The following is a 25697-nucleotide window of genomic DNA, read 5'->3' as shown; positions in this document are numbered from 1 at the left end:
AGTCTTTGACTTCATTTAAACTAACTCACAACACATTACTGAACTAGTTTGTTAGCAAAACCACAGTCTATGAAAACCAGATTTCTTCACTACAAAGAAAGTAGGAGATTTTTTTCTCATGGTAGATAGCCCCAGTTGAACAGAACAAAGAACATTAGTTTTGTGTTTAGGAGAATTGCAGTTATGGATGAATATCTCAAGAGAGGGGCAAGGATATATGTTTTAATCGGTGCATATCAGTGTCAAAACTGTAAGCTTTCTTCAATGCCAATGGCCATGTAGGGTTTATAGAAGAAGCAACTGTACTTGGACTTATATCAGGACTATAACTCACTACGGTTTTTGGAGAAATGTGGGGAAATTCTGTAGAAAAGACAGGTTTTAGTCAAGGGTTCACTTGCTAAACCATAATTCAGGTAGCACCATCTGAGCCCTTGCTTCTCTCACTTGGAAGCTTCGCAGGGGAGGATGGCATTTTTAGAATTACTCAAAGGGGCTGTAACATAAAACATAATTTCGGTTATTAGCCCTTTCTGGTCAACATTTAAGTCACAGTTGTGTCAAGAAACAGAGACTGTGATACATCTATTGATGGTGAGTATGCCAGGGTATCACTTAAAATGGCATCAGCGCATTTTGGGGGTGGGAGTAGTTTTGCCTTTGTATATGTAAAGGGATTATTTTAAATATGTGATTTATACCACTTTTTTTTCTTATGAAAACATACTCTTTTTGAAGAGAAAAAGAAATATGCCCAAATAAATGCTATAACAGTACCATGACTTTCTTTATAAAAATCAGAAATCAATCTACAGAATGCCTTGAACTGCATGTTTATGAGCTGTCTGGTGGCTATTTAATTCCAACTAAAGAAAGGGATACCAATCCTGTTTTTAACGCAATTCTGAAATAGATTATTCATAAACCATGATACATATTATTAGTGAAATGATTATTGCTCTTTAATTTTTACATATTTTGATGGTTTGACCAAGTGGGTAGTCTTTGAATTATGCATCTGCATGACAGGGCAAAAGAACCATCTTCATATGTTTTTAATCCAAGCAAAATGATAACTGATGAATCCAAGGATATTTACAAAATTTCAAAAGCCAGAGAATCTGTGCATACGTCTTACCTTTCTCTTACGAAGTCTGACTTGGTTATCTGTGGGTTCCTGGGTGGCCAGGGTCTCCTTTAAGTGTAAACACTGCATGCCATCTTCTGCCTTGACCTTTGGTGGACTTTTGTTTTGATGTTGTGAAAAACCACTCTTCTCCTGGCCATTTTCAGCTGACATTCCATTGAGACAGGAAGGAGGCTGCAGAAGGCAGCTTCCAAAATCTGTTTTTAATAATGGCAGTCCTCTGTTTGTACAAGGAATATCCAAGAACTCATCTTGTACTACATTGCAGGTGCTTCTTTCATTTTCATCTTTAGGGAAGTCAGGTTTCCTTCGTTGCTGAGCAATTACAGCAGAATTAAGCAATTGTTTCTCAGGTGCAATATCTTTCACATTCAAAGTATCAACTACATTTACTTTGGGTGCATCTTTTATTTCACTTAAACCTATTTCATTACAAAGCTCCAGGCTTTTATTTATAGAGTCAGTAACTTTTCTCTCCCCACTTTCTTTTACCAGTGCTAATTCAGTTTTACCAGCCATTCCCCAGGAGTTAAAAGAAACTTGGTTACTTTCTATGATGGGCAGTGCCTTTTCTAAGGAGCCTGCTCCTTCGATCATATGTTGCCCTGATGTTTTATGCCCGTGGGTATTCAAAACCTGTTTATCATCTGTAAGGCATAAATCAGAATTGGTATCCTCATCAGAAACATGCACTAGTGTTTCTGTGCTGGCTTCCAGGGAAAGAAACTGATCTTCACCTTCATGGCTGTCATTTTCATCCACATCCTTTGACAGGTGACCCATTGGCCTCCCAGGAAAATCTCTCAGCTCTGATCCATGACAGCAGTCAGGTAGTGAAACACACTTTTCTTTGCGGTCCACATTTAGAGTTGCATCTTTTTCCATACTTGCCTGCAAGCTGTCAGCTACAAGTCCATGATGACATGCTGTGTTATAATCATCAGAATTAAAAGGCTGTCCCATCCAGTGGGTCACATGTTCTTCCCAGCTTCTCTTTCTGATAGCTACAGACATGTCATCGTAGTTTAACAACAGACATAGAGATATATTCCATATGAGGGTAAAGGAGATGAAACTTGATGAAAGATTATTTCAAAATCACCAATCAAAGAAAGGAATGGGTTCTGTCATTTCACCACCTATTAAAAATTAAAAAATATATATAGTCACAGATAAATTTCTAAAGTCAAAATATATCTTAGAAAAGAGAAGACTTAATCTATGCTATCAAAATTAAGAGATTTTATAAAGCTTCTGTTTATTAGCTTTAATAACATTATTTCTTTAAGAAGCAGCCTAATATTAGTAAGAAATTTTACATTGAATATTTCTGATAAGAATCATCAGCAACACTTTTAAAGGCAATTGGATTGGTCCACTAATGAATAAAGATATAAATACTGAACATTTAAAACTCCATTAAGAAAATATGTGAAATGCAATACTTAATAAAAATCACTGGAAGAAACATGTTGTTCTAGCTGGCATGCTTTCCTGATTTACTTTTGTGAACACAAGTTGTTAAATAAATCTATTCACTGTTTGGTTTGAATCACAGCAAAAGCCACCAGGGAACTGTTCATGCAAAACTTGAGCTATAGAGACAGCATGTGTAATGTATTAGTGTGTGAAAGAGCTAACACCGAACCCAAATGACCTGTGTGTAGTTACTCCAGGGAGTGACTAAGAAACATGGAATAATCCAGTTTATCACATATTAACACACAATGCATTGATTAGAAAGCATAACGCATACCATTTACAATGCCTTAGGACAGATCCATCTATACATGCATCCTATTACTGCTACTACTAGCTTGCAAGCTGGTATTGTTGAAGCTTAAGAGAAATTAAATAATTTACTAAAGTTATACATGTAGGAAGTGAGCCTAGCTTCAAACTGGGTCCTGCTTCTAAGGCCCAGACTGAGATAGTCAACAAACTTCATTGTCTTCATGGAATCATGAGATTCTACCTTCATCCCTTCTTCCCACATAACTTTACTATGTGTAAACTCTAAATATTTTATGCAAGAATTCAAGTGAACATAAAGGAAGATATGACTATAGGACAATTGGGACTATTCTTCAGAAACTTCAGTCTCATTCTGTTTGGCTTATAAGAAGTTTAGTTTGCATATTTCTGTTAGAATTTGGCCATAAAATTTAAGCAAACAAGAAAATCATGCATAAGACAAGCTCAGAATACAAACACATACCAGGTATCCAACCTTTTGCCTTGAATTCTTCAAACGCTTAGTTAAAGGAAAGAAATAGTACCAGTGGAAACTCAACCTTATAAAAATGACTAACCCAAATTTTGCCCCACAATGAAACTATATTATTGGACTGTAAAAGAAAAATCCCATTTACAGAGCAGACACTTTTAGTTTTTATTCCACAGAAGAACTGTCAGTACACAACATGGGTTGAGTTATTGATTTATGCTATAAACAAGATTAACTGCTGTGCTGATTTTGGATCTCTTTATTCTATTGTAAAGGACCTTGACTCCCCAACAAAAATTTCGAGCTATTCTGACTAAACATATGCCTGAGAGGTAAATATTTCCACCCTGTAAAAACTGGTGAAATTGACATGTGCTAGAATTTTAGTATCCCAGACTGACCAAGTATCTTTTTGGATACTATTTGGTTCCCTCAAAGGTCTGTGGCCATCTTCAAAAGTGGTCAGCCTTCACATTTTCCATGTTGACGTTCACTCTGCACTCAAAAGAAAATATAAAGTCTCTGAATTCCATGCATAAGTCATTATAACGTGGGAGGCTACGGAAAGTGGAAAGAACGCATAGATGCAAGCCAGAAAATTTCTGCTTTCATGGGCACATTTGGGATGTCATAGGGTTTTAGATGCTTTTCTCTCTTTATTTTTATCCAGTGTAGAAAGAGCAGGCTCACTTAAGAAATGCCAAGTGGTATTACGATGTCACTCCTAAACCACATTTTTATTTTAAGTTGAGCCTGAATTCTTGTTTCATTTCTTTTACTAAGCAGAAAGATAGTTTTATTAACTTTTTAGGAAAGAGAATTACACAAAAATTTTGCCTTTAAGACTTGACAATAATATTCATTAATTTCTGTCACTCAACCTTGACAAGTAAGTATTTCTATCAAATCAAAGGAAGATAGTTCAACAAGTTCTGAGACAATCTAACTGCAAAGAGAAATTATAAATAAGATAAATCCAATAAAGCATTAACTCTTCTTGTCTTCATTTCTAATCTAGGTGCTTTGAACATTTCCAAATCATTTCTGTAAGTGTACACTTCTATTTTTAAGATATACAAATTCTCAATTATCATAACCATCATTATTACATTTGGCATCCTCATTCATTCCATATCATGTGGTCTGATAGTTTTTTTTTTAAAATGAATGTCTGCAAGCTCTCCTATCTACAGTTTCTATTTAAATCTTGGTTTGTAAGATCTATAGTTAAATCTGCCTCTATGATTTAAAGACAAAACAGATTATTAATAAATAGGAGCATTAGATTATTGTCAATCATATCTGAGTTTATAGGTCTTATTTCCTAAATCATCTGAATTGATTATAACCTATCCCATAAGAGAGAGAAGTCTTCGTAAAAGACTGACTTCCCCTATGAGCCTCCTCACTGGGCTGCCTTATTTAAAATTACATTTCAAAAAACTGACTACTTATTTTTCAGATTTCTATTACATTTCTTTTGTAATCCTATTCATGCAGTTTCATTCAGAATGAGCTCAGTTGCTGAGGATTTGGATAGAGGATCTGGAAAACTGTAGGTCATTTCAGGATGTTGGTTTTATGAAGTGAATTTCCATGGGGATTTTTCACTTCTTAAATTCATGTGTTCAAGCACCGTGACATTAACATTACAAGAGACTGTATGTACTTCTAATGATGCAGTGATTCTGGAAAATACTTGTGAAATTTCCAAATTTGAGATATTAGTGTATGATTTTGAATTCATTGTTTGCATTAATTTTGTAACACCAAGGCTTAACATAAGAATTTTATGGCATACAATATGCACATTAAAATTAAACAAAATTACTGGGCACGATGGCTCACACCTATAATCCCAGCACTTTGGGAGGCTGAGGTGTGCAGATCACTTGAGCCAGGAGTTTCAGACCAGCCTGGGTAATACAGGGAGATGATGTTTCTACAAAACATACAAACATTAGCTGGGATTGGTAGCATGCACCTTTAGACCCAGCAACTTGGGAGGCTGAGGTGGGAGGATTGCTTGAGCACAGGAGGTCAAGGCTGCAGTAAGCCATGATTACACCACTGCACTCTTGCCTCGGTGATAGAGCAAAATAATAATAATAATAATAATAATCATCATCATCATCATCATCAATTAAGCAAATTAAATGTTACCCTATTTAACAATTGGAGACATTCTAGTTTGAGAATCACTGATCTATATTTGATATCAAACGATCATGCTCTATCTTGAACTTGTCTCTGAAATAGAAGACCAGCTTATAATTTGCCCTGCCAATTGTTCTTAGAAAAGAAGTCAAATTGTCCCTGTTTGCAGATGACATAATTGTATATTTAGAAAACCCCATCATCTCAGCCCAAAATCTCCTTAAGCTGATAAGCAACTTCAGCAAAGTCTCAGGATACAAAATTAATGTGCAAAAATCACAAGCATTCTTATACACCAGTAACAGACAAACAGAGAGCCAAATCAGGAATGAACTTCCATTCACAATTGCTTCAAAGAGAATAAAATACCTAGGAATCCAACTTACAAGGGATGTAAAGGACCTCTTCAAGGAGAACTACAAACCACTACTCAGTGAAATAAAAGAGGACACAAACAAATGGATGAACATACCATGCTCATGGATAGGAAGAATCAATATCGTGAAAATGGCCATACTGCCCAAGGTAATTTATAGATTCAATGCCATCCCCATCAAGCTACCAATGAGTTTCTTCACAGAATTGGAAAAAACTGCTTTAAAGTTCATATGGAACCAAAAAAGAGCCCGCATCTCCAAGACAATCCTAAGTCAAAAGAACAAAGCTGGAGGCATCACGCTACCTGACTTCAAACTATACTACAAGGCTACAGTAACCAAAACAGCATGGTACTGGTACCAAAACAGAGATATAGACCAATGGAACAGAACAGAGTCCTCAGAAATAATACCACACATCTACAGCCATCTGATCTTTGACAAACCTGAGAGAAACAAGGAATGGGGAAAGGATTCCCTATTTAATAAATGGTGCTGGGAAAATTGGCTAGCCATAAGTAGAAAGCTGAAACTGGATCCTTTCCTTACTCCTTATACGAAAATTAATTCAAGATGGATTAGAGACTTAAATGTTAGACCTAATACCATAAAAATCCTAGAGGAAAACCTAGGTAGTACCATTCAGGACATAGGCATGGGCAAAGACTTCATGTCTAAAACACCAAAAGCAACGGCAGCAAAAGCCAAAATTGACAAATGGGATCTCATTAAACTAAAGAGCTTCTGCACAGCAAAAGAAACTACCATCAGAGTGAACAGGCAACCTACAGAATGGGAGAAAATTTTTGCAATCTACTCATCTGACAAAGGGCTAATATCCAGATCCTACAAAGAACTCAAACAAATTTACAAGAAAAAAACAAACAACCCCATCAAAAAGTGGGCAAAGGATATGAACAGACATTTCTCAAAAGAAGACATTCATACAGCCAACAGACACATGAAAAAATGCTCATCATCACTGGCCATCAGAGAAATGCAAATCAAAACCACAATGAGATACCATCTCACACCAGTTAGAATGGCGATCATTAAAAAGTCAGGAAACAACAGGTGCTGGAGAGGATGTGGAGAAATAGGAACACTTTTACACTGTTGGTGGGATTGTAAACTAGTTCAACCATTATGGAAAACAGTATGGCGATTCCTCAAGGATCTAGAACTAGATGTACCATATGACCCAGCCATCCCATTACTGGGTATATACCCAAAGGATTATAAATTATGCTGCTATAAAGACACATGCACACGTATGTTTATTGCAGCACTATTCACAATAGCAAAGACTTGGAATCAACCCAAATGTCCATCAGTGACAGATTGGATTAAGAAAATGTGGCACATATACACCATGGAATACTATGCAGCGATAAAAAAGGATGAGTTTGTGTCCTTTGTAGGGACATGGATGCAGCTGGAAACCATCATTCTTAGCAAACTATCACAAGAACAGAAAACCAAACACCGCATGTTCTCACTCATAGGTGGGAACTGAACAATGAGATCACTTGGACTCAGGAAGGGGAACATCACACACTGGGGCCTATCATGGGGAGGGGGAGGGATTGCATTGGGAGTTATACCTGATGTAAATGACGAGTTGATGGGTGCAGCACACCAACATGGCACAAGTATACATATGTAACAAACCTGCACGTTAATGCACATGTACCCTACAACTTAAAGTATAATAATAATAAATAAATTAAAAAAAAAAAGAAAAGAAGAACTTGGTAATAATTACTACTGCTGATTCTATAGCCTGAGAGAGCAAGGTGCAGATGAAGTACCACTGGCTGATATCAAGTGTGCAGTCTGCAGAACTAACAGTAGTTAGATCATAGTCACTATTCATCAAGCATTTATTCAGTACCCAGTGAGTGGCAGAAACTTGGCTAAACATTAGGAATATAAACCTAAATTATATATTCTACCTCTGCTACTAAAGCTTACAATTTTGTGGGAGAAACTCCTGTAGACAAAGATAATAGTTCTAAAGTTAAAGTTCTATCATGGCCACAATATCATTGGTAGGGGTATGAATACCAAGTAGAGGCTCATTAATTTCCTTTCCCTCCCTTCCCTTCTCATTATTCTTTCCTTTCCTTCCCTCCTCCTTCTCTCCCTTCCCCTCCTTTCCTTTTTTTCCCCTCCCTCCCTCCCTCCCTCCCTTCCTCCCTCCCTTCCTTTCTTGGTGGCTCAGGGGATGGTGGATATGTCAGCTAGGGCTTCACGGAGGCGAACATGTCTGAATGAGATCCTCTGTGGTAAATTTTCTGCCTCCAGAACGTTCAAGTCAAATGGTATTTGAGGTACAGTTTCCTACTGGATGGAAGAAAACTTCCTTTCTTTCTGGCTTCAGATTTCTACTATTCTAGAATTACCTTTTTGGAAAAGATAGCAGAGGAAACAATAAACTCCAGGGAATTGCTTGCAACTTGAAAACTCACTGGTACCTTGGAGGGGAACATGTATCAGAAGCATTTCAGAGAACAGGTTTTTTGTTGTTGTTTTTTTGTGTTTTTTTTTGGTTTTGTTTTTTAGATGGGGTTTCACTCTTGTTGCCCAGGCTGGAGTGCAATGGCGCGATCTGGGCTCACTGCAACCTCCATGTCCTGGGTTCAAGCGATTCTCCTGCCTCAGCCTCCTGAGTAGCTGGGATTCCAGGCATGTGCCACCACGCCAGGCTAATTTTTTTATTTTTACTTTCTCCACGTTGGTCAGGCTAGTCTCAAACTCCTGACCTCAGGTGATCCGCCTGCCTCGGCCTCCCAAAGTGCTGGGATTACAGGCATGAGTCACCATGCCCAGCCCTCAGAGAACATTAAGAGAAGAAATTTTTCAAAGAAAACAGTTTTAGCATGTGTCCCAGAACAAATGATTCAAGTCTTCAGATTGAAGGGAACTCATGAGGATGCAATGGTACCAGAAAGAAAAATTGACCACGTAAGAAATATCGTTGTGAATTTTCAGATTTAGGAGACAAGCAAATGGTTCTAAATGTAATCAGAGAAAGAGAAAAAGAGATTATGCATTAGGAGTTGGGAATCAATGGTATCAGATTTCTCAAAAGTAACAGTGCAGAGATGATGACAGGCAAATATGACTTCAAAATGTGGATGGGAAATTATGTCGGCCTTAAAATTATGTGATAAGTCTTAGTTTTATTTTTAACCTCTTCTCAAAAGCTACTGAAGAGATAGCTACCCCCAAATTAAAAAATAAACACAGCAGGAAAGACATGGCAAAAGGAAGCCAAGAATTCAGCACAAGTGAGGATGGAACAGAATTTTCAGGATAAAAGTTGTGTACCAAGTCCATGGGTAAATCATTTCACATAAATCCTGAAGTTCTCTCTGGGAGATGTCTCTTAAAAAAGGGAAATAATCAATTATATATGACATATTGAGAGGAATTTTATAATAATGTCAAGCAATTTGGATGGAAGAATTATTAATAGTTATTGAGAACACTAGGGATATCAATTATCAACCCCAGGAAAAATGGTTTTACAAGAAGGAAAATATAAGTATAGCACACTCCATAAGTTGTGGCTATTCTTTTTCATGTAGTCAAAATAATGCAAATAGTAAACATTAAATTAACCAAAACATTTGAAGCAATGATTTTCAGTGCATAGGATTCTGTAAGGAGTGAGGTTAGGGACAGCAGGGAAAATAATTTAAGGGAGATAGTCACTTTCTATAGCAGGAAGTTAAGAGATAATGTCTAAAATAGAAAAAAAAAATCATAGTACAATCATATTGTTTGGAAATGCAGAGTTAAATATCAGAAGGCATAGCTAAAAATAATTTAAAGTATTATGATTTTGTGTGCCATTTGCTAAGAAAGTTTTATCTCTGGATTTCAGAATTCATGCTAAAAATATTTTAAATTTTTAAATGTTCTACAGCAGTAATTAAAGATTGAGTTGATGCATAAACATGACTGCAGTTCTTCTACAATATGTCCGGCGGTACCAAACCATTCCTTTTGCCCCTTCCCACTCCCCACACCATCCCCTCGCAATTACACAAACACCAGTCTCATGTATGTAGCAAAGAAAAGGTGCCAGTTTGAATATTTATGTCACCAATATCAGTGCAATTTCTATGAGATTCTTAGGTCAGTTCCTTCAGAGTGTCCTTTCCTTCCCCTACTCTCCTGGGGAATTCCTGAAATTTGGAACAGGTATTCTTAGGAATTGTCTAAGCCATAGTTTTCCTAAAATGTTATTTGAATAGAAGTTTAAGATACATAAAATAGCATATAAATAGCATTACATTAGCAAATGCACATGAATGGGAATTCTCACTCAAATTCCCACTTTTCCTGAATACCTCACTCACAGTACTTGGAAAGATAGCAACTTTTGTATTCATCCCATCAAATGCAGGTATCTTGGTTTGTCGTTTGAGAATACGTGTGATATATATAAATGTGTGTGTGTATATATTTATATATAATTTATTTATATATTTTTAGATAAATAAATTATATATAAATATATATACACACATACACATATGTATACAGATACATGCACACATAAATATGTATATGTAAACACACATACACACATATAAATGAACACGCTATTGACTTCTGGGTTGTGAGTGTGTGTGTGTGTATACATATATATATCAATATAAATAAGTGAAGGCATGATTGACTCTAGGATATTCTATTAAATATTCTGAATATTTAATGGAAGGGAAAATAAAGACATAACGGTACAGCCACTTTACTTTTCTTTTTTACTTTTTCCTTAGATAGCTAGAATTACTTCTGGTTTCCCTTAGAGTTTTTGATTCTGATTAGCCATTGCCTGTTAAATTTCTAGGTCACGTTCTCGGCCACCTACTGCTTTATACACATACACATACGGACACACACACACAGACACATACACACATATGTGTATATATATACACATATATACATACAGACATATACACACAAATATATATGTGTGCATATGTATGTATATAAATATACACACACATATAAAAACAGTTATCACATAGCATGTGCTTAGTTACTGTGGAAAGAAAGAGAAGATATAAGGAAAATAATCTCATGTTAATTAAACATAACTTATACTTTCTAAAATGCTCTCTTGGCATATGAACCAAGAAGACACCTCTACATTTGGCGCATTTTGTTGCTATGTGGTGAGGGTCACCTTGGTAAGATGCATACACTGGAAACCTAAACATCCTCTAATGATATGAAATCTTACTGTATCTTAGCCTACTCTTGGGGAGTCACACTTGTACATCATATGTGCCCCCAAAACACTTACTGAATTGAATTAGGCAACTAGAAAAGACAACAACCTGTGAACAGACATGATCACAGGACCACAACTTAATGTAGTTCTTCAACTCAAAGTAAATCTTCATTACAAAGAGCATTTGTGGAAGCCAAAATGAAACCCATTTTCTTAATGATAATGTCAAAAAACAAATTACCAAGCAAACTACATTGTATACATTTGGGCGCCTTCCCACTGGCACACAGCTCAATGATCGATGAAGAAGGATGCTCTTTATTGCCAAACTGAACTGACATATGCTTAGGAGCAGCAAGAAAGCCCAGGGAAGATATTATGTTTCTTAATTCCTTTATGTAAAGTCACAAACAAATAGCAAAAACCTTAAGATCACATTTTAAAAGGCATTTCTATGAGTCTAGTCCAGACAGTCAACTTTCAATAAAAAACAAGGAGTGTTTTTCCTTTAAAATATTCATGTTACCTAATCTAAATTAGACAAGACTAGAATTAGACTGTGGGTGGATAAACCTTTAAAAACATAATGAAGAATTTACCTCCATACGATTTCATGCAGATTGTCTTTCTTTAGTAGCAATATGTGTTTGAATCCCACACAAAATCATTATTCATCTACTTTTACATACTTTGTTTAATGCTGGAATTTACTTGTTATACCTCATTACATGTTAGTGGAAAACATGAATCCCTGTTAAAATTTTTATTGGCAAATTGCTTTATGAAGATTAAAATATTATATATGAAATAGCTTCCATGTCTTTTGATGTTTGGAAAGCATCAAAAACTTTACTAAATTAAAGAATAAGTCATCTATAATGAGCCAAGTAAGGGGAATAAGGAGTATATCACTTTTTCCAAAAGACACATCCAACGTTCCATCAATTTTGGTCTTTAGAAGATAAATGAAGAAATAGGTACCCAACTGAAAAATATTATTTTATTGTTGACCAAGTTTTAGGTATATCTGAGTTTTTACTGAACTTAAAATACTTTTTTTTTTTTTTCTCATTCTTAGCCCTCAGTGATTCAGGCAAATTTGAAAGTTAACTCTTTCAATCCACTAGAAGTCAGCTCCTGAGAAAAGAGCAGGGTGTTGCAAAATTGCAAGCTATTATTTCAGTGGTGCTCTATTTTTATATCCAGGTTGCTGCTATTTAATGTCACTTCCAGTAGTGTCTAATTTTCTTGCAGAGGAGACCAGATACTGGCAGCATTTGACTTACCACCCACTTTATGGCTCAAGTCAGCCAGATTTGGAGATTCTTTTAACATTTTCTTAAGCAACACACATGTAATTTGAGGAAACTGGGAATATTTTATGATATTTTCCTGATATCACTGAGATCTTTCTGGGGACATTGGTTTCTAGGAGATACCAGAATTAACACAGCCATGAGGGACAATATTGCTTTATGGATGTAGTAATTTCTAAATATCTATGTTTTATTTGGATCTCCATGTTTTATTTCTTTTTAAGTATGCAATCTTCTTAATAGTAGTGTTTGATTCTATATAGAATAATTTGGGCATTTACAAATACATTGTACCTTAGATTAATTCTGCAAATAAATTCATTAATGAATAGTTATCTTTTTGGGCACAATATTTCTTTTCTGTAGAATCTCTTACAATAAAGAAAAGTATTGCCTTTCCTCTGAGCTTGTTTCACTTGAAATTTTTCATGTAACAGGAAGTAGCTTAGGGTTAAATTTGGTGTTAAATGTGTGGCTGACCTTTTTATTATTGATGGCAAAGCAGTATGATTGAAATGTGGTTTGCCTTATTATAAAAAGATATTTTTATTCAACAAGGAACACAGATTATAATGTTTTATCATCATCATGGTGAGATGTGGTTTTGTTTAAGTGGTCACTTTATTTTTAGCTTTGCTATCATTTCTAAGAACACTCCAACAGTAGACACAGTAATCACTAAGTATAAATAACAGATATAGCTACATCAACACAGGTGCTCAGATAGCAAGTTGACAGTAGGGAATTACATTTTTAGTCATTCCATAAGCACAATTTTCACTGAAATTAGGAACAAGATGTCATTAGGGACTTAATTACTTCTGTGAGCTTGGTATCCTATTTGGGCCTCTGCTATCAACTTTTGTCTTCCATACATTTCTTTTTTTTTTTTGAGACGGAGTCTCGCTCCGTCGCCCAGGCTGGAGTGCAGTGGCCGGATCTCAGCTCACTGCAAGCTCCGCCTCCCAGGTTTACGCCATTCTCCTGCCTCAGCCTCCCAAGTAGCTGGGACTACAGGCGCCGCCACCGCGCCCGGCTAATTTTTTGTATTTTTTAGTAGAGACGGGGTTTCACCGTGTTAGCCAGGATGGTCTCGATCTCCTGACCTCGTGATCCGCCCGTCTCGGCCTCCCAAAGTGCTGGGATTACAGGCTTGAGCCACCGCGCCCGGCCGTCTTCCATACATTTCTATCATCTCATCTTAATTTTGTCATCTAACTGTAAATGTTTGAGCTTATTTTTATCAACAAGTGTTTTTCTTAATACCTAAGAAATATTAAGTGCATTAGAAACTTACAATGACAATTATAATAGTAAAAAAAAAAACCCTTCAATTAATTAAGCACTTATTATGGACTAAGTACTGTATTTGGTGTGTTACTTAGAAGCTATCTCCTTTAGTAGTAATACAAATATTGTATGAAACAGATACCATTATTGCTCTAATTTGATAGGGAAGAACTTTGGCAGGACTAAGTAACTAGCTCAGTGTCAAATTCATACTGGTGGGCAGGAATTCTCTCCCATTTTTGTAAGGATATCTGTGAAATAACTTTTTTTTTTTCCCTGGTGATTAGGGTTAGTTACCTAAATTCTACATACCTCAGTTTTCTCAGTTCTATGATGGGAATGAAAAAACTGTTGAGGGGAAAATGATAATGAGTTAATAATAATGAGATTATAATATATGTAGAACACTTAGTCCATGGCACATTTCAAGCACTCACTAGATGTAAAGTCACTTGGTCATGATGGTGGTGATGGTGATAATGATGATGACTCCTTTAGCTTTCGACTGATCTTAGCTGCAGAATCCAGGGCTGAGTATGAGCTGAAACTATCTCTTTCTTCTATGTCCATGATATTTCAGTAGAGATGAGCGATTAGAACAAAATGTGAGTGAAACACAACTATTCTAATTTTTTTTTTTTTTCTGAGATGAAGTTTTGCTCTTGTTGCCCAGTCTGGAGTGCAATGGCGCAGTCTTGGCTCACTGCAACCTCCGCCTCCCAGACTCAAGTGATCTCCTGCCTCAGCCTCCCGAGTAGCTGGGATTACAGGTGCCTGCTATCACACCTGGCTAAAGTTTTTGTATTTTCAGTAGAGACAGGGTTTCACCATGTTGGTCAGGCTGGTCTCGAATTCTTGACCTCCAGTGAGCCGACCACCTCGGCCTCCCATATTCTTTCTTGATGAATTGACCTATGCCTTTTTAAACAAGGACTTGCTGATTATACTGTATGCAAAACAATTTGCACATACCAAATCTCATCTGATGCTCAACATGAACTGGAAATCCCATACTTTACTAATAAAAAGCAGACACTCAAAGTAGTTATGGGGCAAGCATCAAATCACAGAGCTTCAAGTGGTAAAGAGGAAATCAGAGCCAGTTTTCTGACTTTGCCCATTATTTTTTTCAGTACACCACCCCATTTAAATTGTGGAAAATTCGCTAGTGCTCTGTTCTCACTGGCCTCATGTAACTTTTAATTTCAAACCATTTCTGGATGCCTATGCTTCCTTCTGGTGCTTAATGAACTTGAAATGTCATCTAATGAGAGTGTTGTTAACCTCTGGCCTCAGGCTCTGATGACTCTTTCCAACCTCTTGCTTTCCTTCCCCTTTAAAAATTATTATTCTGTTATTACAGGATGTCTGGAAAATAAGAAAGAAGTCCAACTCCCACACATTACCATTCCTCAACCCTGGTTTTCCTTTTTTTTTTTCCTTCGCTTTTCCTACCATTCATTTCACAAACATTTGTTGACAAATAAGCGTTGATAATTCCTGACATGCTAATTATTTTGCTAATTGCTGGGAATAAAAGAAACACTAATTGAGTATCTAAACTTGCTGTTTGATCTTCCTACTTCCTTTCTATCTCATTTCCATTAACAGGGCTGATTTTTTCTCTGAATTATTCGAATTGCATTGCTAAAACACTTTGTTATTTCAAGCTAATACAGAAACAACCTTTTCACACATACAATTGTCTTTTCCATCCATTTATCTCAATTAATGAGCAAGTTCATAAGCATGCTGTTTATATTATCTTTCAGATTTTTTTTGGCATTGAAGTCACTGTTTAATCTTTTAAAGTTCATTTACATACTCTGTAATCCACTGAATCAAAACTAACAATCTTTTTAAACGGGGTCTCAAGATCCTAGTTTATTCATTATTATTCTGTTTAACTTTCTTAAAAATTGCCCATTTATTTCTCAAAACTCTATAAACTATCAGTTTAAAGCCAAAACAGAACCATAGAAGTAAACACTGTATTTCTCTATCATACCAAAGTCAATCAAGAGTCATTCTTCTCTGTAACTCTGTTTGGTCTATGTTGTTTATGCAAGGCGCTTATCTTTCGTGTGGGGAAGGCAGGCCCAATATTCACACTACTTCCCTCAAATCTGAAAGTTTTCGGTGTTCCCTTGTCCTCTTCCAATTCTCATGTGTAATTCTTGACATGTCTCTGTTTTGATAATAACATCCTTGATCTAGATCTTGGTCATTTGGAACTTTGCCATACTGTAATAGTTTTTAAAGAGTGATTCTCATATAACACTGACATCACTCATTTTTCAAGAGGAAACCAATAAAATACAAACAGAAGATGAATTTCAAATGATCCATTTTTGACCTATTTTAAGCCGGTAAGACCTAAACCTCTATGAATAAGATTAAACCATCCCATAAGTATTTGTAGTGAGTTATACAGTATGGGTAGGTATAGACGGAGACAGAAAAATTCTCTTTTTAAAATTATAATGCCCTTATGAAGAAAATGAAGTGATGTGCTCTTTTTCACTAGGCCTTCTAGGAATCATGCAGTCAGCTATAAGAGCCACCACTTCATTCTACTTATTTCCCATTCCAATAATGTAGAGTGTGGTGACATTGAAAGGAAGTGTTGAATAGTATATCTTTTAAGTAGAAATAACATCAGGAAACTCAATCTGGTCATGAAAATGGAAAAAAAGAGCATCATGACACATTCTCTCTAAAGAAATGGCAGCTACTAGAAATGGAATGTGTTATGTTTATGAGAAAGGGTCTTGTCTCAGAAGGTATACTGCTTCAGCACACACAGCAACAAATATTGTCATTTATGAAGTATGATGCAGGTGAAATAGCCAACGCTCCCATTTTATACCACATTGCTCAGACATTTATTTATATACTATAAAAATTCTGCATTCTACAACTGAATGACTTTGTAGAAGGCTTAGAGTAGATATACAAATCAATTAAGGGATTGAAAACATGCTGGAGAAATGTAAACTTTTTTATATATCAACTTAGGCTTTTTATATATGTAGTGAAATAGAACATAGAATTGGAAATAAGCTACAGCAACAATGATTTAGGCTAGATAGAAGAAAGGATGTCTGGGGGGGGGTTACTGTAAAATTGCCTCTGAAAGTCATTGGTTGGGATAATTTTATTATGATCATTTGAGTACAAGGATATAAATTAGAAAAGTTATTTTCTAGCCCTATTTTTAAAGAAACACCAGATTAATATAATTATTAAAATATGGATTGATTTTGACATAAATATCAAATATAATAAAATAGTCATAAAGCAAGTTACGACTGTAAAGTGTTTGTTGTAGGCATACTAATTTGATTTTTTTTTAAAGTTATGATTTTTTTCCCATATAAGTAACACTGTGACAGCTTTACTCTTTTTTTTTTTTTTTTTAAATAAGAGGATCTCCAATTTTCTGTCTGTAAAGCACCCTTCTACTGGACATGTTCATACTTCATTATGCATAATTATTATTGGAAGGCAGGATGATGGGATAAAAAGATACATGAATTATGAATCAGGGCACTGTGGCTCTGCTGTCATCTCTTCTGCTAGCTAGAGGTGTGACCTTGGACAGGTGACTTTTAAATCCCATTTCTCAGCTTCTTGTAGGCAAGCTCAAGACAGTGTTAGAGGAGACGATCTCTTACATTCTTTCCTTCCCTGAAATTCCATTTGGAGATTTTAATTAAATCATAATTTAGGTAAGTCAGTATTTTATCTTTCACATATATAAAAAGTGGATTCTTTTTCTCATATTTAAGGAGTTTTAACACAAATTGTCACTGAATAGTTAAAATGTATCAATATAAGTTATTCTAGTATAAAATTTGAGAATAGCTAATATAGCAGATGGTCACCTTGTACTAAATAAAAACTTATAAAGAAAACACTTACTTGATTTCTTATGATTCAACTGTCAAAATAGCTCTCCATCTTTCACTTAGTATATTTTGTGTTCATCTAATAGATTTGAAAATGTACATGAATATTTCTTCCCTTTATGTACCATTTTATTTCTGGAAAATGATTTTTATTATAAATATTCAGAAATACAACAGTATCTTATGCATTATAAGTCCATACTTTTTCAGTCATTACTAAAGTTCTTTCCTAATATATTGTACATTTAAACATTTAAGATTACCTTAAAGAGACTACAGTCAGGTGGAAATGTAATTTTACGATTACATAAAGTAAGGACACAGTTTCCATATGACTGGAGTGATTTCTGACTGCCTTAAAAGAGTTATAATGAGTGTCAGTGTCATTGAGATTGACTTCAGTTATTCAAAATATTACACAAAATGTGACCTAAGCAGTGAATCCAAGAAAATTAATGTAAACTAAATTCGATTCTGACACTTAAATTTCCAAAACTCAGATTAAATACTACTTAGGAGAGAAATAATTCCTGAAATTTCACGTGTTTACTTTTTTTAAAAAATGAACCTTTTAAGCTGTACAGGAGAAGCTTGACATATGGTTGAAACTGGCTTGGGTAAAATAATAATAAATTCAATCTTCGTAGTTTTAAATGAGACACAAAATACTCTTTGGAGACTGATTATTAAGCAAAAGTCACTCGGGTGCTTTCTACTCTCCCTCTTGGCACAGGAAGGTAGGGTAGGAATTCATTTACACCTCACACTGATGTGTGAGAAAATGTATTTGTTTCACGTTGTGCCAAGAAATAGGAAAACTGATCTGACAGCTCAATTAATAAATAAGTTAAACATGAAAAGGGATAAAAATAAAATCTTACTTTATGGAGGAAAACAGTTAAATCTATATGGAGTCTATTTTAGAACTGACAGTTTGCTAAAACGAATTGACTCACAATTTTCTACTTATCAAACATTTTCCACTTCTGATTTTATGGCTTTGCTCTAAAACCTAGCAAGTCACCAACTCAGGGCAAGATGCTAACATTTATCTCAATCTTTCTCTGTCTTCAAAGACCGCCTCAAAGCATAAAGATAGTCCATAGCGTCTTACCTAGACAACGAGGAGCTGAAACGCCAAGGCATGACACTGCTCAACACTCAGGCTAGGAAAGAAGTCCGTCCCCGTTGGTTTCTCCAAAATCTAAGTTCCCATTTCGTGGTTGAGATCATGGCTCTATTCTGAGCAGTTTCACGCAGTGTGTGATTCTAACGAAAACACACTCTGCAGCTGGAGGGAGCCTTAGCTAAGGCAGGATTCTGTCAAGGCATTCCTAGTGACTTCTGTCTACTAAATTCAGACTGAGGTTTTGCAAAAGGGGCCTCCACAACCAGGCCCAGATTGCCTGGAAAGTATTTCCTGCCTCTGAGGAGTGTGCATGCGAGAAAGGCTGTACGAAGAGAGGGGAGGAGGGGAGAGCCCAGCCGCCTGGGCGTTTTAGGAGTTCTGATTTTACACAGAACTCAAGTGAGTTTTGTCAGAGCTCTTGAGGTGATTAGCTGGAGAGTCATAAAGTCCTAGAGCTTTTTCTATCCCACACTGCTTATGAGAAAGAAAGAAAAAAAGAAAACATAGTTCTCTCTCCATCCACAACCTTTCCACTATATTAAATGTATATGCACAGCTTAATCAAAATGCCTTTGCTTGCTCTCATTTCAAAAGATCTTTTAAGAGAGCAAGATGAATTTAGCCTTAATACCATAATTCTTCTAAATGGTAAAACCTTTTTGGAACGTGACTTAAAATTGGAAATGCTGCAGCTTTTCATTTGTCCCTGAGACCATCTGTAAGTAAAATCCCAAGCATCCAGTTAATAGAACGATTTCTTCCAGATCTCTCTGATCACAAGAATCCTTCACAGAATTAAAATAGTTTGTGTTATGGCAAATGCAGCAGCACATTACCTCTAGTCAGAATCCTCCAGTTACAAAAATCCAGTGCTGGAGCAGAAGACAGACTCCATCTTGATCGTATTAGTCTTGCTGACATTAAACACTTACAACTGCTTCCATCTAGCATGGCAGCATTCCTGAATCACATCTCTAAAGCCGCTCATAGTATCTGCATCCTTCATCCGTCACAAATTTTGTGAACTATCATCTGTTTATCTTTTCTGCTTTCTTGTGCCTCCCCTGAATGACTTCCTTCTAGCTGCTCCAGGCTGGGAATTTGGACTACCATTTGGTTTTGATTAAAACCAGACAGCCAACTCTGGAGAATTTAGGGAATAAGCTAATGGAAACTGCAAGTATGGCTTTAATTAGTGCATCAATTAATAATAGATGTTAGCTCGTCTTATAATAAGATGTCACAAATACAAACACAGAGAAAGCTGAAGTCGTTTCAAGAAAGAAGCTACACCAATTTTCCTTCCCTTATGACCCAGAATCCTCTTTAGAGAATGTGGAAGGAAAGAAGAGGGAGGTGGCCTTGGGACATCCAGGCTGTGGAGAGGCCAGTAGAGCAGCTTCATTGTTTATACCAGGGAAGCAGGAAACGGCATCTCTGACTTTAATTATCTTGCTTGGTGGAAATTGCTCAGTAATGTCTCCCTTCTACTTTATTTACGATCAATGGATTCTGCTGCTATTTATGACTTAAGCATTTTTTTTTTTTTTTGGTGACTAATGATCAGATCAATTATTGGGTCTACGTGCTTCTTCCAAATTTCTAGAAGCTTTCAATAATAAGTGCAAGAATAATTCCAGTTGGATGTGATAAAATGAGTAACATATAATAAGAGGTAAAAGACATTTTAAACTTGTTGGCCCTAAGATCCGTCCTGTTCTTCTCTGAAATTGTAAGTAGTGTTCATTGTTCACTGTAATTCTCCATCCCTGTATGTCACAAGGGCCATCTTGTAGTACTTTCTGAAAATATTGGGTAGGTGATCACTCAAAGATGCCCAATGTTCTAACTACTATTTCTTTCCCTGTTAGATAACTACAATCTCTCAAAGTTAATGCAAATCATGAACCGTATTGGACACATGTTAGATGGCAAGAATGACTTATACTATGCATGAGTTTGAAGATGAGAAGTAGTCAAATGAAAACATTTGCTCAGAAGCAGTTTTAAAAGTTTAGATCAAAGTCTTATTGACTGAAAACATGAGCATTTAGTTTTCTTGAATTTAACCTTCAACCGTAGGCCAAGAAGGAAGTCTGTTGTTCCATAAATTCTTTAAAAAGTATTTATATTCATATTCAAAGTGTTTCTACTGACACGATGCCTATTTAATCTTTCCAACAATTTTGTGTGTATTCTTAAGTTTTATTTTACAAATAAAGTATTGAGAGGTAATTTTTTCACAGTCAAATGACAGAAAGTGCGCAAGTCCACACTGGAACTCAGATCTTCTACCTCCAAGCTTTGTGCTTTAATTTTTTCTCCATAAACTGCCTCCCTTGACTTCCACTTAATTTCTTTATGAAATTGGGAAGACTTCTTAAACTCTATGAGTTTCTTATACTTCTTTAAAAATAGAGACAATTTCACATAACTTACAGATTGGAAAGCAGGATGAACTTCATATACATAAATATTTGTGTATTTATGTTTATTTCCCTAAGAAAAACACTGGAGAGCAAAGGGATGAGAATTGATATTACATCTTTCCTAATGTAGCTTGATACCTCTATCTCTGTCTCTGCCTTTATTACTGATATGCAGTGGTTACTCAATGTTCTATCAGCACCATGCTAATTCTTAGCTACATTTTACTCATGAATACTGTATGCTGCCCCATATAATTTAGTTTCGTTTCTATTTATATTGGCTTGGGAAAACAAGAAAACTCTGGTCACAAATGCCTTTTAGATATCTAGAAACTCTTATTAGTAAGTTTCTCGTTAACATACCCTTTTCCACACAACAAATACATTATGTTTTCTTCTATTAATAGAGTTACTTCCCAAATCTTTAATTACTTGTATTTATTTTTCATTGTTCAGTTGCTTGATTCCAAACAAATCTCAGATCTTATAGTCTTATAAAGGCTTTACCAAATATAAGTATAAAGATAAATAGTGAGAAAACTTCCTAAGTTCTTAATATTGTGTCAGGAACATTGAAGGAGTTTAAAATATTTGTCCCCTTCTTTCTACTTGCAAATCTAAATACCAACTTCCTTAAATGTTTGACTATTACTCTGTACTGGATCAGCTAATCAAATAAAGGGATAGAGACAGTTAAGAACTTGAAAACAAAGTATGCAGGATAGGAGTCTGCTCCAAAACTAACAGGCTTTGTGACCTGTGTGAGTTACCTAACCGGGGTAAGGATGTCTTAGCTTCCATAACTAAGAACTGTCACAATCCAAAAAGCTAGTCCTTATAAAGTCATTGGCTAGAATTATTTTTACACTTAAATTATTCCTTTTTTTAATGTTTACATCTCTCTTTCAGGTATTTAAAGATCCTTTCTTTTCCTTTTTTTTTTTTTTTTGAGACAGAGTCTGGTTCTGTTGCCCAGGCTGGTGTGTAGTGGTGGGGATCTCAGCTCAAGGCAACCTCCGCCTCCTAGGTTCAGGCAAATCTCCTGCCTTAGCCTCCTGACCAGCTTGGATTACAGGTGCACACCACCACACTTGGCTAATTTTTGTATTTTTAGTGGAGACAGAGTTTCATCGTGTTGGCCAGGCTGGTCTCGAACTCCTGACCTCAAGTGATCTGCCTGCCTCAGCCTCCCAAAGTGCTAAGTTTACAGGCGTGAGCCACTGTGCCTGACCTAAAGATCACTTTTCTACTTAGGTACTTTTACCTAAACAATAAGCATTAGCTATGATCATTTATCTAGTCTTTCCCCAATCGTTTTCAGGAAAGTTGAATCTGGACTTCTGTACAGAATTATTCAATGTCTCTAATGCAGTTCAAGAACAGTTTATGTAAAGCAAGATCTATCCTTTGAAAATGTGTTTTACTCTTTTATGAAATAAGTAGCAACATGATTAATTCAGTACCCACATTAGACATTTGTGATATTATGAGTGGAAGTCAGCTTTTATGTTTTCCATTTTTGTTAATGAATAGGTTTATAATAGCAATGAACTTGAAATTAATACATCAAGAGAATAAATACCTTCAAAGTATTTTGAAATATCTACATGCTTATGGTTAGTGTAATAAATGTAAGAACACTTTGTCCATGAAAATTATTCCTCTAAAAATCTCTAACAATTTGCTTGTAATTAATGAAGTTACTATATTGGAAGCAATAAAAATAGAATTTATCAGTTTCTAATTTATTTTTTCAGTAAGTTTTACATGTGTTTTCTTTTTTAAATATATTATCAAGCATATTTATGTATTTATTTTTATTATTTAAATTGTAGGGTACATGTGCACAACGTGCAGGTTTGTTACATATGTATACATGTGCCATTTTGGTCTGCTGCACCCATTAACTCATCATTTACATTAGGTTTATCGCCTAATGCTATCCCTCTCCCCTCCCCAGATGGAGTCTCACTCTGTCGCCCAGGCTGGAGTGCAGTGGCACAATCTCGGCTCACTGCAAGCTCTGCCTCCTGGGTTCATGCCATTCTTCTGCCTCAGCCTCTTGAGTAGCTGGGACTATAGGCGCCCGCCACCATGCCTAGCTAATTTTTCTGTATTTTTAGTAGAGACAGGGTTTTACCATGTTAGTCAGGATGGTCTCGATCTCCTGATCCCATGATCCGCTCGCCTTGGCCTCCCAAAGTGCTAGGATTACAGGCGTGAGCCACCGCGCCTGGCCCTTGTGTTTTCTTTAAATAAGTTCACTTGGACAGACACATCCAGACCAAGAAAAAACATATAATTTTGTAGTTTATATTCAATAAACATCATGTGCATTATTAGTTTATTGATCAACTTTGTCAAAATTTTGACATCACATTTTGGTAACCATGTAGTATTCACCTGAAAGCACACATTAAAAGAACACACCAAAGTTTGGTCTTAAATTATCAAAAGTAGCAAAATCATATAAGCTCTCCAAAACCATTGATTCCTGCTTTTGGGACTACTAATGTTGATTATCCCCCTTCATTGAAAATTATTACAGTCCAAGAATAGATATGAAAACAAAGTTATCTTGACAAATTTACAAGAAAAAAAAACCATCAAAAAATGGGCAAAGGATATGAACAGACACTTCTCAAAAGAAGACATTTATGTACCAACAGACGTATGAAAAAATGCTTTTCATCACTGGTCATTAGAGAAATGCAAATCAAAACCACAATGAGATAACATCTCACACCAGTTAGAATGACAATCATTAAAAAGTCAGGAAGCAACAGATGCTGGAGAGGATGTGGAGAAATAGGAATGCTTTTACACTGTTGGTGGGACTGTAAACTAGTTCAACCATTGTGGAAGACAGTGTTGCAATTCCTCAAGGATCTAGAACTAGAATTACCATTTGACCCAGCCATCCCATTACTGGGCATATACCTGAAGGATTATAAATCATTCTACAATAAAGACACATGCACACATATGTTTATTGTGGCACTATTCACAATAGCAAAGACTTGGAACCAACTCAAATGCTCATCAATGATAGACTGGATTAAGAAAATGTGGCACATATACACCATGGAATACTATGCAGCCATAAAAAAGGATGAGTTAATGCCCTTTGCAGGGACATGGATGAAGCTGGAAACCATCATTCTCAGCAAACTATCGCAAGAGCAGAAAACCAAATACCACATATTCTCACCCATAAGTGGGAGTTAAACAATGAGAACTCACAGACACAGAGTGGGGAACATCACACACTGGAGCCTGTAGTGGGGTAGGGTCTAGGGGAGGGATAACATTAGGAGAAATACTTAATGTAGGTGATGGGTTGATGGGTGCAGTAAACCACCATGGCACGTGTATACCTATGTAACAAAACTGCGTGTTCTGCACATGTAACCCAGAACTTAAAGTATAATAAAAAAAGGAAAAAGAAACTTAGCAAATAAAAAATAATACTGACACAGACACGAGAGCATATATGTCTTAGAAGCAATGGGTCTGCCTGCCTGTCCCGTAGGGCTAGGGTACCATCAGAAACACAAAGATTCCAAGACATGCAAGATTTTGTTTAGAGAGGTCTGTGTGTGCTCTGCCCATAGAGGCTGAGGCTCTTCCTCTGTCAAAGCTTCTTTTTAATGTGAATAGTTAAGCTGACATCACCATGTGCCACCCTATAGTCACCACCCTTGTTATGCCATAATATTATCTGAAATCCTCATTTCATGGCCAAAAAAAGGGGTCCATATATCTTTAGTATGTTCAAGAAATGTTCCCATCTCTTGCCTGATTGCCCAGCCCGTCAATGAGAGACTGGTTAAAGAAAATGTGGTCCATATACACTGTGGAATACTCAGCAGCCATAAAAAGGAACAAGATCATGTCCATTGCAGGGACATGGATGGAGCTGGAAGCCGTTATCCTCAGCAAACTAACACAGGAACGGAAAACCAAACACTGCATGTTCTTACTCATAAAGGGGAGCTGAACAATGAAAACACATGGAGACACGGAGGGGAACATCACACACTGGGGTCTGTTGGAGGGGCTGGGGGAGGGAGAGCATCAGGGTAAATCACTAATGCACGTGGGGCTTAATACCTAAGTTATGGGTAGATAGGTGTGACAAACCACCGTGGCATACATTTACCTGTGTAACAAACCTACACATTCTGCACATGTATCCCAGAACTTAAAATTAAATTAAAAAAAAAAGTTCCCTCACCGTGGTTGGCTTAGAGCCCACAGTCTTCAGCTTCTTTTATAACTCTTTCAAGTGAGGACACATTTTCTCCTACACTCACTGCTCCCCTGGGAAAGAAGGTGCAACTACCTCTCTTCAGTCCCCTCAAAATGTATCTAGATTCCTACTCCTCAGTAAAAGCTCTGCTCTGGTTAAATCTCTGCCTTTTGAGATTCATTCTAACTAGTTCCTCATCCCATACGTG

General features: G+C 36.2%; 1 protein-coding gene across 2 annotated transcripts in view; it reads right to left on the bottom strand.

Moving 5' to 3' along the window:
* Nucleotides 1-19593, bottom strand: part of LOC126961626 (rho GTPase-activating protein 7-like) — a 207545-nt gene extending 187952 nt beyond the window's left edge. The window contains exons 1-2 of one of the 2 annotated variants that reach the window (XM_050802170.1): nt 18794-19593; nt 1139-2286 (exon numbers count right to left, since the gene is read on the bottom strand). In XM_050802170.1, the coding sequence (XP_050658127.1) occupies nt 1139-2161 (1023 nt within the window). In that variant the 5' untranslated portion in view covers nt 2162-2286; nt 18794-19593. The remainder of the gene's footprint in view (nt 1-1138; nt 2287-18793) is intronic. The other variant, XM_050802169.1, reaches the window with a different exon arrangement.
* Nucleotides 19594-25697: the final 6104 nt, after the last annotated feature.

This window comes from Macaca thibetana, chromosome 8 (assembly GCF_024542745.1).
Source record: "Macaca thibetana thibetana isolate TM-01 chromosome 8, ASM2454274v1, whole genome shotgun sequence".
Classification (NCBI taxonomy): Eukaryota; Metazoa; Chordata; class Mammalia; order Primates; family Cercopithecidae; genus Macaca; species Macaca thibetana.
This window is presented reverse-complemented; position numbering and strand designations above follow the sequence as displayed.